The 15315-nt window shown below is 37.8% G+C and overlaps 3 protein-coding genes across 3 annotated transcripts; 2 read left to right on the top strand and 1 right to left on the bottom strand.

Annotated features, from left to right (window-relative positions):
• Window positions 1-110: 110 nt before the first annotated feature.
• On the top strand, window positions 111-5568 carry LOC113731761 (mitochondrial import receptor subunit TOM40-1-like). Its single transcript, XM_027257186.2, has 11 exons — window positions 111-420; window positions 1000-1081; window positions 1243-1342; window positions 1430-1525; window positions 1641-1691; window positions 1988-2053; window positions 2659-2760; window positions 4011-4079; window positions 4172-4255; window positions 5006-5101; window positions 5194-5568. Exons 1-11 carry the CDS (start codon window positions 276-278, stop codon window positions 5248-5250), a joined length of 948 nt encoding a protein of 315 aa, XP_027112987.1. The 5' UTR covers window positions 111-275; the 3' UTR covers window positions 5251-5568.
• Window positions 5569-7614: 2046 nt separating this feature from the next.
• Window positions 7615-10787, top strand: LOC113731768 (CBS domain-containing protein CBSX3, mitochondrial). The gene is made up of 6 exons (XM_027257198.2): window positions 7615-7839; window positions 8776-9038; window positions 9255-9336; window positions 10066-10139; window positions 10246-10306; window positions 10401-10787. Exons 2-6 carry the CDS (start codon window positions 8781-8783, stop codon window positions 10541-10543), a joined length of 618 nt encoding a protein of 205 aa, XP_027112999.1. The 5' UTR covers window positions 7615-7839; window positions 8776-8780; the 3' UTR covers window positions 10544-10787.
• A 913-nt stretch (window positions 10788-11700) lies between these two features.
• LOC113731755 (ubiquitin carboxyl-terminal hydrolase 2-like) lies at window positions 11701-15315 on the bottom strand. Its single transcript, XM_027257172.2, has 6 exons — window positions 15175-15315; window positions 14731-14776; window positions 13781-13827; window positions 13028-13074; window positions 12806-12908; window positions 11701-12719 (listed from the first exon to the last, which is right to left on the bottom strand). The coding sequence occupies exons 2-6, from the start codon at window positions 14759-14761 to the stop codon at window positions 11943-11945; spliced, it is 1005 nt and encodes a 334-aa protein (XP_027112973.1). The 5' UTR covers window positions 14762-14776; window positions 15175-15315; the 3' UTR covers window positions 11701-11942.

The following is a 15315-nucleotide window of genomic DNA, read 5'->3' as shown; positions in this document are numbered from 1 at the left end:
CTGTTAAGGCCTAAATAGCAATCCCGGGTAAAACGAACACAAAGGGCCGGGTTGAAAACGGAAAGCAGGTTTTAGGGGTTTTCGAGATTGGGGGAAGGGTTTTTCTCTCTCAGAGAACAAAGTGGGGAAAATTAAAAAGGTTCTCATTTTTCTCTGTTTCTCCTAGCCGCTTTTGAAGAAGTAGTAGTGTGATTGCTTCTTCCGCCACTGCTTCATCCTTGCTTTGACCATTGACTATCACTGGTTTGAATCGGAAGGAGCCCAGAACAGCAACAATGGCCACTTTTATCTCTCCTCCGGCAAGTACAACGGCAACACAACCAACCGGTTTGAAGCCCACCGTCATCGAAAAGGAGAAAGTTGATTACTTGAACCTTCCTTGCCCTATCCCTTATGAAGAAATTCACCGTGAAGCTTTCAGTCAGTATTCTATATTGCTATTCGCCCACCATGTTGATCCCTTTTTATCTTTTTCTTTTTTAAAATATATTTTTGAACGATGCATGATAGATATCATGTTTTGAGCAAGATATGTATTTCTAGACAATATAGTTGAGCCCAATTTGGTTTGTTTTTCTTTTTGCTGTGTATCCCATTAGAACTTTGTTTCAGTGAAGTGATGCATGCTTTTACTAGGTTCTGTATATATTAAAAAGCTATTAGAGTTGTAATCCTTAAGCGCAGGCGATTGGATTTAGTGGCGTGGTTCTACTGGGATTGTCAGGTACAACCATGCATGAAAGTAAAACTCGAATTTACGGAAGTTGAAATAGATTAGCTCGGCCTTTGTGTAGTAACTGTAGTTGGTTTGCCATTTATGGCTTGAGCATTGCTAATTGAAGGAAGTTATAAGTTTCTTGTGCTACATTTTGTGGCACCAATTGCTAGGTAGTGAAAGTGACTTGCTTATGTGGAGCCATCTGCATATAGAGGATATTACTGGCAAGTTAAAAGATTGTTGGTTATTGAGATAATGATTCGATTGAGTTTTATTGGCAGTGTCTTTGAAGCCTGAACTCTTTGAAGGGCTGCGATTTGATTTTACAAAAGGACTCAATCCGAAATTTGCCCTCAGTCACAGGTAGTTATTAGTCATTGGAAAAAATATTAGGTGCATAATTATATGTTTTTCTTTCATTCATTTTGTTCCTTCGTATCTAGATTTTATTTGGGTGGCAGGGACAATGTTAGAAATTTTCATTTTATAATTAACTGAAAATTTTTCCATCTGCTAATTATCAGTGTACTTATGGGACCTACTGAAATACCTTCTCAGTCACCTGAAACCATAAAAATCCCAACGGCTCACTATGAGTTTGGTGCAAACTATCTCGATCCAAAGGTATGTATTTGTCACTTGGCTAAAGTTTCATGTGTTTGATATTGATGAAATTTGTTTAATTCTCGGGGCATCAATTGATTTTCACAGCTAATGCTTGTTGGGAGGATTATGACAGATGGTAGGCTAAATGCTAGAATAAAGTGTGATTTATCCGAGAATCTTATCTTGAAGTCTTCAGCACAGGTAATTCTATTATATTTACAAGCTTTAGGTGGCCATTGGTGTCTTTTAGTTCATTTCACTTTCTGCTAACATGTTGGTACGAAAAATTAACTAATTCAACTATTCTTTTGCCCAGCTTACAAATGAACCACACATGTCAAATGTAATGGCCAGTTTTGATTACAAGGTAAAGTCGTAAAGGCCCTTTCATGCTGAACTTCTGTGTTGTTTATGTATACTTGTTCAAAACGTCATATAGGTATGCATACCAGCGTGGTGTTCAAGCATATGTAGGCCTCAATATGTTTGTACATCCACTTGTAGACAATTCTTCAGGTTGCAATAACATGAGCCGATGTCTGATTATCCATAAGGAACTGTCCACCTTTTACATGACAATAGCCATTGCATGTGGATCATTTGATATACCCAAAGGAGAAGGTTAATTGTTTGTCTTGTGTTTTCATTTTGTTGTACGTGCAGGGCAAAGACTACAGAAGTCAGTTTCAGTTAGGCAGTGGTGCCTTATTTGGTGCAAGCTACATTCAGGTAAAAAAGATCTTATTTTTAGTTCATTTTCTTGAAGAGTTTAGCCTTACATTCAAGATGTGAAAGTCTATTATTATTTACATATAAAGATAGAAAATATGGTGTTTCGCTAATGTATTCTTAAGAAATGGATTAGTTTTTATACTTCAACATGGGAATATGGACGAAACTGCACTCTACAACAAACTGAGATGCATGATGGGCATGCACTTTTCAGTTAAAGGACCACTTTGCTGTGCATTTCTCAGTTGTTTTGTTTCAGACTTCAGCAACTGCTACTCTCTTCTACTCTTGAGAAGTCATAAAGCAAAGCTTGACGAATAAAATAATACATACGTTCATGGATATTTATCCGCGAATGGAGGAATCTCTTCCCTCTTCCCTTCATCAAAATGTCATCATGTCTAGTAAAAATTGGTTTCCTCCTATATTTGAGGGCCATAAACTGTTTTTTTTTTAAATTTTTTTGAAAATTTAGGAACTCTAAAAATTTGCTTCAGGACAGTTGCAGATCTGTGAATAAAATGTGTGAGATTTTTTTTTTTCCACAGTAACACTACAGGCAACTCAGTGTTTGTTAATAAAATATGTGAATGTGCTTGCAGAGTGTGACCCCAAATTTGTCTTTGGGTGGTGAAGTGTTTTGGACTGGTCAGCATAGGAAATCTGGCATTGGTTATGGAGCTCGATACAACAACGATAAGATGGTATAAACCTACACGAACTGCAATAGCCATTTTATACTTTTGTGCTGTATTTTTTAAATCCCTTTGTCAGCATTTGATAATAACAGGAAATAAGGTGGCTATGCTATTATTTTGTATAATAATTTTGCTTTGAGCTGGAAAGTAGTAGTGATTGGTTAAACTATCCCTTGTTCCCAAGCTTCTAGTTTGTGCCACTGTCAAGTATGTTTAACATTTTTATTGTCTTAAAAAATAAAACAGTTTAGTTTTGTGATAGATTAGGCATTGAAGATGATCACTTATTATTACTGTGGGGCAGGGTGGAGCATAGGGAAGTAGATTTTACTTTGCCGGAGGGCAGGGAAGTAGATTAATTCATTGGGATAGGAGAGCAGGCTTGAGGGTGAAGTTCCAATTTCAGTATTTCCTGTGTTTTTCTGGCCATTAGAGAGAAACTGAGATGGTGGAGTACCTAAAAGTCTGGATTTCATTTTTGTTCTGTCAAGCTTTTTTTTTTCAATTTGCACAATTTTTTTTAAATAATTGTTGTCTAGATTAACAATTTAAAGTTCAGAATGAAGAACAGTTGAAAAGTCTCTTCTCAATGTCTTCATTGCATTTAGCAAACATGGAGTTATGCGCACTCTTCTTTTGCTACTGTCAGTGGGAACTAGGCACTTTGGATGCACTTATTCACCTTGTAAGTTGGTAGGAGATATTTACCTAATATATATGCAATACACGATTGGGGTTGAAAATTGGCAACATATGTGAATGGTATCTGTTATGGTACCAGTTGGTATGCCTTATCTATGCAAATGCTGCTTTTGCAACTTTCTTGGCATCTAGTGGGGGATTTGCAGGGGACCTATCTTTGTGCATTAGTATTGGATTGCACAAAAGGCATTTGATAACTTCCATCCTTGGCAATTTTCTTTCCTTTTAACACATCATTTTGGTTAATGCTTCATACTGGTGAGCACAGAATGTGTATAGTTTTCTTATTGTCTTTTAACTTGGAATTATGTGCAATTGTGCCGAAACTTACAAAAATCCTTGTCTTTGCATCTGTTTGCATGCTCTCGACTTTTTGGCTGCATTGGGAGGGTTGGGGGGTGGGGGGGGAGGAGGATAAGAGATTTTTCAATGATGTTTCTGCATGATTACTTGTAGTGGCTGTGTGGAATTGTTGTTGACTTGTGAAACAGATGTACTCGATAAGGAAGTTTGCTTTTTGATAGAGTTACTCAAAGATACTACTTTATGTGCAGGTTGCCACTGGGCAAGTTGCTAGTACAGGAATGGTTCTATTGAGTTATGTGCAGAAAGTTTCTGAAAAGGTTAAGCATATACTAGTTTCCAAGACTATTTGGAACAACATGTTATTTATGCACACTTTTTTGTGTGTTTGCTAACATTTTTTGCTATGTAGGTCTCTCTAGCTTCCGAATTTGTGTACAACCACATGTCTAAGGATGTCACAGCAACGTTTGGTTATGATTACATCCTTCGCCAAGTAAGTTCTGCCCTCTGTTTTCTGCAGATGTTGCTCCTTCTCAGTAATTCTCTTTGGAAAATAAGCGAACCTATACAAATTTGCAGATGGTTATAGTTCATTGCATCAAAATTATGTACTCTAGCACATTGGGGGGGCTTGGAGCCAAAACTGGATATGGGTTGTCATGTTTGAAACGTGTTCTTACGTCCCAATTGTTAAGCAATTTATTAGAACTACTCACGTGCACGTAGAAAAGGATATCACTAGTAATATGAATATTATACAAAACATGTATTATGCCCTTTACTTTTTCTGACTAAACCATTGCTGGGCTCCTGGATTTCAATGTTGTTTTCTTATCTGGTGTATTCTGCATTATTTTTTATGCGTGTCTGAGGCCACAATGATGTTTGTTCTGATGATACTTATTTTGGGGTCAATTTTGTTTGTATCTAGTGGACTTGACACGTTTGCATTGTTACTTGTAATAGTTTCCTCTTGTCTGCCTGATGTCACTGTTTACCATACTAGTTTGTTTCCTCTTCCTGCTTTCTGTTGGATTCTCTATTCAATAGAAGGAGATATCTGATGTCAAGTAGTTTTCTCCAAAATTGCTGCTATAGGATGTTTTCTTCATCCTTTGTACCTCTGACTTGGGATGAAACCCATCCTTTCCTTGTGGAGTATTTTTGGCACCCACTGGTCATAGGCAGTGCAGTAAGAAAGCATCTCATGCCATTATGTTTTGATTCATAATCTATGTGACAGTGTCGCCTTCGAGGGAAGATTGATTCAAATGGCTGCGTAGGAGCTTTGTTGGAGGAGCGGTTAAATTTGGGTTTAAATTTCATTCTCTCTGCTGAGGTAAAGATCAAAATATCTCTGTTTGACTGAGGTGTTAGCCTTCATCCCCCAAATGCCTTCCTTTTGACTGCTATCTAATCATGCCCTTGCAGATTGACCATCGGAAGAAAGACTACAAGTTTGGATTTGGGATGACGGTAGGAGAATGACTTTGATGGTGTAATGATGATGATTAGTTTTTAGCTAAGTTGGCAGTCGGGAGCAAACTCCACGGGGGTGATTCTTTCTTTCGTCCTTTGGTGATGATAAGATTCAAAGAGACAGTTTTGTACTTTTGTTGAGCCATATTTATTTGTGGACGGCACCAATTCGCTCCTCCAACAAATTAGCATATATCACTCGTAGTTGATTTTTTGCCGTTTGGGATAATATTTATTATTTGGATCTGCCTTCAAAGCTGCAGGATTTTCACTTTGATCGTGAAAGTCTTGCTACAAATTCAATCTAATTTGATTGTACGACTGCAATTGCGAGTTTTTTTTTTTTTTTTTACTTATACTTTTTGAGGACCGTTTTGCTGTGTTTTAGGGTAGGGGTTCGGTTCCAAGTTGGGCCTTAGGCCCATTACGTACCAACAAACCTGGGTTACGTCAAGAGGCAACAAATGCCTTCCTCAACGATTCTGGTGGGTCTTCAAAAACCCTTCCCCTTAGTTTCCATTCTCAGGCTTGCTGTGGCTAAGCCATATGGGAAAACAAAACTGTCATAGCTTGTCCTTCAGCTGGTCTTGGGAATTTGTGAAGCCTGAAAGCTTTTTTGTGTTATTGCCAAGACACTGTTGGTTTTGGTGAGACGATGTGGCACAATTTAAGCTGTTGAGATCTATCCGAGTGCGAGTCTTAGAAGAATACAGTAGCTTCCTATGAAATTTTATTGCTATTTTTTTTCCTTTTCTCCACGCATTTTAACATCAGGGAAGGAAATATATATCTTTTCATATCTTGCAACGTTTTAATTTGCTTTCTTAAATCAGCTCCGGCGATTAATGTTGCCTAAAGCGTCAAAACTTACCTTAAGTGTCCCTGCAACCTTTTTTTAAAAAAAAAATTTCCTTCCCATCATACTATTAAATTGTCGATTAATGCCGTAAAGAGATGGTGATTAAGAAACAGAAAGATGATATGATATGATGCAAAGATTATCTGAGTGATTATCAATCGCACGGTTGGAAATTAATGGTATGGGGTCCCACCGTTGGGTGATAAATCATCCCAAATAGGTGATAAATCTTTCGAGCCCTAATGTGGGCCAGGGGTGTACAGTGCTACCGAACTAGAGACCCTCAAGAAAAAAAAGAAAAGAAATACTAAAATCAGAGTGGGTTCCATGCCGGAATCTTTTAGTAACATTTGTGGGTACTTCCTTCTGCCGTTTATCATTAATGTAACAACCACAACTAACTTATTGAAAAAAAAAAAAAAGCAAAAGAAAAAATAATCTTACTGCTTTTCGAACTTTGATGGCGACGGAATGGATTAGTGCAGCTGTTAATGTAATAGTACAGTATTTTGGATTGCTGGTCATCACAACAAATTTTAAATCATAATCGAATGCGTGACGCATCCGTTTGATTCGATGGTAATCATTTGTCTCCGTCGATTTTTCTAACTTCCGTTGAGACTCTCTTCCCCCTCCCTCCCCCGCCTATCAGAATATGTTATAATAGGAGTACGAGTAAATTAAATCTCCTAAGATAAATTAATTAGAGCAGAAATAGGTTAGATTAATTGTTATCGTTTAATAAAAAAAAAATTAGAAGAGATTGTGTCAGGAGAGTGGACTTCAAATCCAATAGCAATTTGAGTAATGAGTGATGCTGGGGGCCAGCCACGGGCTTGTGCATATGTTACAAGTGGATGATGACTCAGCGCTAGTACAGAAATACTACTTTTTTAAGTGCACCTGACCTAAATTTCCGGTCACCTTATCCACTTGTCCTCTTCTGCCTCTCTTCTCTGCCTCTCACATTGATCGATGTTCCATGTCTGAATCTTATCCCATCACTCTCCACTAATGTTACGTTGGACATATTACTGATAATACCTGTAACGTCTACATTACCCTAAACCTGATGTGTTTGGTATCCCTTCAATTCCAATTTTACTGACTTAATTTTATAAAAATAAAAATAAAAATGTCATTGTAACAGTAAACGATGAAAAAAAATCATTTTAAAAGATAAGCCACACATAAAAAAGAAAAGAAAATTCCTTTTAATTCCTAACAATTTTCTTGATTTAGATGAAGTAAAAGAAATATTAGAGCCATTTTACATGTTAGATACGTTAATCTCTCTGTATTTAACAAGAAATTATGTCAATTTGTCGTGCATTTATTTCTAAAGATAAAGACAGGTGATGCGTTTCCCTGATCAAATATTTTTCCTTTTTGGCCTTTTCCAGAGAGATTATGTGAGTCAAGGGTCATGATCTTCTCGTGTGCCGTCGGCAAGACCTTGATGGTGATGTGGATGGGTGTATCCTATAAAAACTCATCCACTGCAATTGTGCAATAGAATACCAAACAAAGGAATAAATTAACTGAAATAGTACTGCTTTGCAGTGCATACTACAAGTTGCTGGATAAACTGTGGGAGTGCTGTTATCTGAGGGAGAGACAGAGAAAAAGAAAGGCCATCCCTTGTAACTTGAACTCTGCTTTACTCCAACACCACCGCCACCACCGGCAGCTGCAGTACTGAGCCTTTTCAGATAAAGAAAATATCTTTTTTTTTCTCGGTAAGATTTCATGCTACTTCTTCGTGGGATTTTACTGTGTTAAGAGTACTGTGTTGATGTTTAACAGAGTATCATGTACCCTTTGAGCCAAGAACACAGTTTTCTGTTTTCGGGTTTGATATGGTTTCTTGTATTTGAGTAAGAAAAGGTAATGATTGATAAAGTTGGCTAATCATTGACAAAGAAGAACCCGTATGAGGCTTGGTTGACATGGTGCTTGGTCTGGATGATATAAGCTTTCCAGTATATATATATATTTTTTGTCAAATAAGTTGATATGGTGCTTAGTCTGGAATCTGGATGATAAGTTTTCCAGCAAATGCATGGTGATTGTACTGAAAAACTTTCTAGCGGTCTATTTGTCGATTATTCTTCATTCTCTTTCGTTTCCCCCACCCCCTTTTTTGGTAATTTCCTTGTGCTGTTCCTGGATCCTTGTCGATTTATGATTATTTTTCATCAGCCTGATCACTTGGACATGACCTTGATAATTCATGGTATCAGTTGTTCTTATTTATATTTATATTTTTTAATTTTCTTGCACTGTTCCTGGATCCCTATCTATTTGTTTCTAGAACATACCGGACTTGTTTCCCCTCTTTTGTAGATTGGCGTAGTATTTAAGATGATAAAATATCTGTTAACATTAACAATTTGCAAAGGAATTTTGGAATATACAAGAATATTATCGATGCAAGTGAAAGCGTTATGTGAAGGCTTAAAATTCCTATGTTGTAGATTAATCTGGTAGGTTAGCTCCACAGATTTAAAAAGATTGTATGAGAAAGAGTTTGTATTTTATAGCTGCTTCTTGTATGAGAGCTGTTGTAAATCTTGGAATGGCTGCTTAACTACTGCAAGAGCAGGGGTATCTGGAAAAGAAAAGCAAAACGGCTTGAAATTACTTTCACTAACGAAGCTATATTTCCTAAATAGGCAAAATGCAAGGAGGGATTCATGCCATTGTCTCGCACGGGAATATCCTTAGGAATGCTATTCTGCAGCATGTTCGTGTAGTCAGTCCAGTAATGCGGTCACTTGTGTTTGCAAGACACGAGTCAACTTCAGCTGCTCAAATGGAGGAGCATGGTTTTGAAAGTACCAAAATATCAGATGTTTTAAAAGCCAAGGGGAAAGGTGCGGATGGCTCCTGGCTCTGGTGTACCACAGATGACACTGTTTATGATGCAGTGAAGTCGGTGGGTATCCTTGTGCTGTAAGCCTGGTCCAGCATGCTACTGCTGTTAATGGTTTTAGTACTTACTTCCCCCATAAGCGTCTATTCACAAAGTAGACACTCATATCGTTATGCAAGATCATGTAGCCTTTTCAGCGCATGTATTTGGTGAAGACAGTTGTATACTTTTGGTGATCTAAAACTAACAAACAAATACTGAAAAATGTGTTCAATACAGATGACGAACCACAATGTTGGAGCCTTAGTGGTAGTAAAGCCTAAAGAGCAAAATGCAATCGCTGGCATCATCACAGAGAGAGGTAAATTGTGAACCCCAAAATCCAAAGCAAATACATATGCTGAAGTTGCAAAACATTCGAATCACGTCACCTGTTGAGCTGTTTGGATGCAAGAGCTTGCTTTCTGGGGGTGGTAAAGGGGAAAACTAATATGTTCCTAGGCTTTGTGAACAACTAACCAATCTATAATCCCACTTGTTAAACTTTGATTTATCACTTTAGTGTTGGTACTTGGACCTCAAAGATGATGAGGACTTGTGACTCATTCTTCCATCCCTGTTTACTTCACATTCATGATATCTAAGATTTCTGATCCCTAATATAGCAATATATTTTAAGAAAATTATGTTGCTAGCATTTTACATTGGTATTTCAATCACAAAGCCCATTATTTTGTTGGCATTTTCGTAGCACCAGCAACGTGAAGTTTACTATAGGAAGCTTGTTCCAACAAACCCCTTTTCCACATTGGCAGTAGAATTTGCTGATGGTGACCATGTACAAACAATAATGTTTCTCAAATCTTATTGATAGTTAAACTTTGAGCCCGCATGATCTATTCAAAATGCGCATAGGTTTTCATTTTTCTGATTTTTTGCTGTAAGTTTTCCTTTCAAATCGTGGATTGAATTCTATTCTTGTGCGAGTTATGATGTGGAATGGCATTTTAAGATACATTTGCATATTTGTTCTTCTATAGTGGTGTCAAATAAATATACATCTGGTAAGGCATTGTGTTTCTTGGTCCAGACTATCTCAGGAAAATCATAGTACAGGGAAGATCGTCCAAATCAACAAAAGTTGGTGATATCATGACTGAAGAGGTACGTGTCACAAGTGATATCTAATAATGAAGCTTTTACATAAGTTGGTTATCTTCCCGTGGCAATGCGAAACATATTGTAATTTGTGATGACGTGGTGATTTCAGAACAAGCTTATTACTGTCACACCTGACACCAAGGTCTTGAAAGCAATGCAGTTGATGACTGGTAAACTGAATCTTATTATCTGAATTCAAAGAATTGCCGACCCTTTTTAAGAAAGTTTTCCCCTGATTTGAATATGAATAATGGATTGCTGCAGATAACCGCATCAGGCACATTCCGGTGGTTGATAATAAAGGGATGGTAGGCATGGTGTCTATTGGAGACGTGGTTCGTGCTGTAGTGAGTGAGCACCGGGATGAATTGGACCGCTTAAATGCTTATATTCAAGGAGGATATTAGAAGAAGAAGATGATGATGATGACGAGGAGGAGGAGTCGAGAGTGCGGAAGGGTTGTAAATATTCTCTTGTATGCATCGCTTTAGCCTGCGATTTACCTGCAAGATGCAGCCTATGGCTTGATTAGGTTTCCAATAATAGCATGGACTCTGAAGCCGCTTGCACCTGTTTTCCGTTGTTTGTAGCCTTTGCATTTGCTGCTCTTTGGTAACTTCAAAATAATAAGTTTGACAGTTATCTTTGTTAGTCGGATGTGCCAGGAAGCAAGGCTGGTAAAGCATTTACTCTTTTACATATAACATTGCAAGAGAAAGCTTCAGGCTTTGAATCGGGCTTAGGCTATAATTTGTTTGATCGTGTATGTTGATGAGCCTGTTTCAACCGAACATTCAGGGTCTTTCCAAAACAAAACAGAACAAAAAAAAAATGGGGAACGAAGAAGAATTTTCCATAGCTTCGTAACCAGCTGGTGTACGGTGACTGCTTTTCAGAGACGCTGTTATGTTGAGTACGGTGGTTGTTAGATCAAAAGTATATTGGGCCACAGACAAGAGTTACCTGGTGCAAACCAGAAAATCCTATGTCGGAAGTGTTCCAGATGGGTTCCTGAGGCTTCAAGTCGATCTCCATCTGGGCAGAACTTTAAACAAGTTATGGCATTCAGATAGAAGTTTAAACATGTTTCCTGCAAATTTCATAAAATAAGAAGTAAACCAAAAAAAGCAAACTTTTATCTTAACTAAGAGGGAGGGATGAATTGAGGGATACGGGAGGAGATAGTGTAAGTGAGAGATTCTGAATTCAGAACCTTTCACTTACATTGAACAAAATGAAAAAAAAAAAAAGGCAGACTTTTATCTTCACCAAAATTGCTTGATGAAATAAGTTGCTCTCAGCGCAAGATTCACACCATTTATATCATGACGATACTAGTTAAAATTTCAGCAGATGTGCCTTGCAAATGGGAAGAGGAACGTTCTGGCTTAGGGAAACCAGAAATCAGGAGGTCACCTTAATCGATCAGACTTTCAAGGTCTCGACTCGGAATGTTGCCTGATGTCAAAAAGAGGCGAGACGGTTTCAGCACCGTACTTGTGCTAAAAACTTCATTCCTATCCATGTTATGATTTCCAAGACAGACGGTAGCTGCTCAGAGACATAAATAAAGCCATGAGCATGTTAATTGACGAATTCTACGAGGCAAGAAATTGTAAACACTGGATCCGGGTCTCAAATGGCAAATACAACAAAAAAAATCAAATAACCTGTCTATGAGACACTTTTCCCGTTAGGTCATGGGATGATGAGATTTACAGGAAACCTACATCTCAATTTTACTTGACATAAATTCAAACAGATCGACAACCCATGTGTCACCTATCTCACGAAAAGTATACAGCTTTATTTTGGATTCGCTGTTTTCTGTTTGGCCTTTTCTATTAGAGGTCTTAACTGCTTCTTTTCAGCAAGAATCTTCAGAAAGTTGAACAAAAAGGGTATGTAATTGTGTTTTCGACGGATATTCTCAGTTCTCCATTTCTTGAACTTTTCCTCCTCCATCAGTATCTTCTCCGTTGCACCCTCAATCCCAGCATTTATCTCTAATAGTTGTTTGTTTAGTGCTTCAACATTGCTGTTGTCCACCAGTCTCTCTGATTGTAATGTAGCCAGCTGCTGCAAGATACGCTCCCTTCTCCTCTGAAGCTCCTTGAGTTCAGCTGTATAGATCTCTTTCCTGTTCTTTATTACAGCCAATAAATTGAACCTAATTTCATTCTTCGAATACCTCTCAATCCGCTCCTGAATCACTGGTTGCACCATTTGTAACCACTCTATATCATTGTGGCCACCTGGGCATTGCCCAAGGCTAATAGGTCCCTCCTTCAAGCCATCAAGCTCATAGAGCACACCATCAACCGGTAAGTAGCTAATAAAATGATAGACATCATCATCTTTTCCAGCAGCTTTCTGCTCTTCAGGCACAAAGGGCTCTGGTCTTGCAAAACTATTATGAGCGGTACGAATCGCCTCACTGTTGTTTATTGCCAAACCTTTCAGCTCAGGTGGAAAATTTTTGGTGAAATCTTTCAAAGCTGATAGTTCTGGACCAATATCAACATCTGGACAATTCATAAGAATAGACAGAATAGCTTGGGTTGCACATGCATTATTTATGACCTGTAAAAGCATGAAGTAAAGGTTCAACTATAACAGTTTTAAGACTCCTCCCTGTACAAGGCATACACAGACTGAAGAAAGCTAACCTGACTAGCAAAAAACAAATTGGGGATTGGGTCCTTTATTACAACACGGTCATCTTTTTCACCAGGACGCCATTTGAAGAGGAAAATCAATCCATAAATTGGCCTGGAAATCAATAAAGTTTATGTTGAGAGGGATACAGAGAGTACAAAACATACAGCAAGCCCTCATCCAGTGAGCAAAATGATCTTTGATAGAGGATCACAACTTAAAGACTAACTTACCTAAGATTGTTCAGGGAATCAAGATCCAATGAATACAACTCCTCAACCTGCTTGATCAAAATGCAGGTGTTAGAAACTATGGATCTTCATAATTGTCCATTCCAATCACAAAATAAAGTTAAATTCCAAAAGAACTTAGGCTTGAACATGTTTTAAAAAGCCTATTACCAGAAGGTGCATACTTCACACTCAAAAGCTCTTTAATTAATTGCCAGCCTGTGGGATTCTACATGTTTCCAATTGTCACAAATAATTGTTAATTTGGTTTTAACGAGAAAAAGCACAAGTAGTTCCAAATTCTGTGCACTGAACAAATAGACGGTGACATAGGAGGAAAAAGTGGATGCACATGGGAAAAGGGAGGGCAAAAATTTTCCACTGATTCAAGGAGCCTAATCAACAAGATGAAGAATCTGCTGGTGTCCTTTTGAAATTCAGAGAGAACATAACTAGAGTTCAAACACATGGAGTAAGTCCGCATAAACACTAAAGCAGCTTCAAGAAAAAACAAACATCACCACAAAGAAATAACAAAAAATATTCTCCACTGCAAAAATGAAAATGACTCCAGATAAGCAGCATATCTTTGCTAATGGTATATACAATGTTAATGAAGTTTTCACAAGAATATCCACAACCAGACAAGAAGCAAGCCAAAATAGTACAAGATAAATCCAAAAATAACAGTAACCTAATATAATGCCAAACAAGCAATTTAGGAACACATAAATGGCTATAAACCCAGGGAAGGACCTGCACGCCTTTCACTTGCATCTGCTGTATAAGCTCCGTGAAAACACCTGCAGCACAGGCCAATTATTCAGAAACATAAACTTGCTGAGAAAGATGTTATGAATGTTGCACATGACTGTAATCCTTTTTGTCCACTGACTGACAAATCAATTTTTCTTCTTGGTTTCTGTCAAAACCCTTGGGGGAAAACTCTACTCAAGTTGAAAAAATTCAATAAATATTTTTCCTCCACAAGGAGGCATACAGCCCCCAAGAGATGCCCCAGAAGAATTGGTGGTTTGTGGCTCAGGATGGTGCATGGAAGGAGAGATGAACCAAAGACCAATGTAGTAGCTAAGAAAGGATGACCACAACTGCTAATGACAAGAGCCTGCATGGATTATTTGGAATCTAAATTGCTGGATCCTAATCTAGTTAAAAAAGCAAGCAAAGATTGGCTATAGTTGAGTTGTTTTATTGTACAATGGAATGTAGAAGAAAGAAATCAAAAGGAGCCTGTTTCATTTCCTCCCTCAAATAGTGCTCCAAATGACATGATAAATTTGTAATACAAATTGCTCACCCTGCTAAACAACACGAGCCCAAATAATGAGATGAATTAGCTGAAGCATCAGCAAAATACAGCATGCTCATTCAGCCTCGTGGAAACCAACTACTCCTAGAGTAGTTGGCCACCAAGGAGAGCTTTTGGGTGTAGGTTAAGGAATCAAATTCCTTGGCCTGCATTCTAAAAAATCCAAGACTCCGTACTTAGGCACCCATGTGGGTCAGTAGTGGTTCAGTCTCCTCTGAGTTTCCCTAGAGTAAGAGTAGGTGTAGAATAGAATTTATATTGTTCGAAAGAAAATTCAACCTCGTGAAGTCATAATTGAATGGTATGCAGGTGGAAAATAATAATAATAATAATAATGAGTGCAAAAAGGGCACCACAAAATTAGAAGAAAACTTACCGGGATCAGACTCGATAGTGCACCAAGACATTTTGTCTGTAAAATGCTGTGACAAAAATATCCAAAAAGAAAAATATCATTGACTCAATTCCAAATTTGCCTCCATAAACCTACTACCCCATTATATACTCCTACATCAGAACTTGCAGGAACGGAAGTTACTTATTTAAAATTTAAGAAACAGTTAAAATTCAACAAGAACCCGTAAGAGGTCGAATTCAACAATAGAAAATTAAAATTAAAAAAATCCAATTCAGTAAAAATTCAACAGGTCTATTCCTGTTATGAACCCAAAATATTCAACTATATTTCCATTAAAGTCCAACATGAAAATAAAACCCTAAGACACAGACGCGTATACGAACACTCAATTAAGTAACTAAAAGCTGTTAAAAGACAAGAACAAATAAAACTTAGATTGTTAAAAAGCTGTTAAAATTTAACCTGGAAAAAACTTAGTTTTCAGGATCCGGTACTAGTAGCTGAAGCCTGCCGAGGTTGCTCAGGGCGGCGAGAGGGAAGCAGTCGGTCAAAGGGGGAAGAGGGGGGCAGCCAAAAGAGATGGATTGGTTGCTTTGGTGGCAG

Source organism: Coffea arabica, chromosome 1c (genome assembly GCF_036785885.1).
Source record: "Coffea arabica cultivar ET-39 chromosome 1c, Coffea Arabica ET-39 HiFi, whole genome shotgun sequence".
Classification (NCBI taxonomy): Eukaryota; Viridiplantae; Streptophyta; class Magnoliopsida; order Gentianales; family Rubiaceae; genus Coffea; species Coffea arabica.
This window is presented reverse-complemented; position numbering and strand designations above follow the sequence as displayed.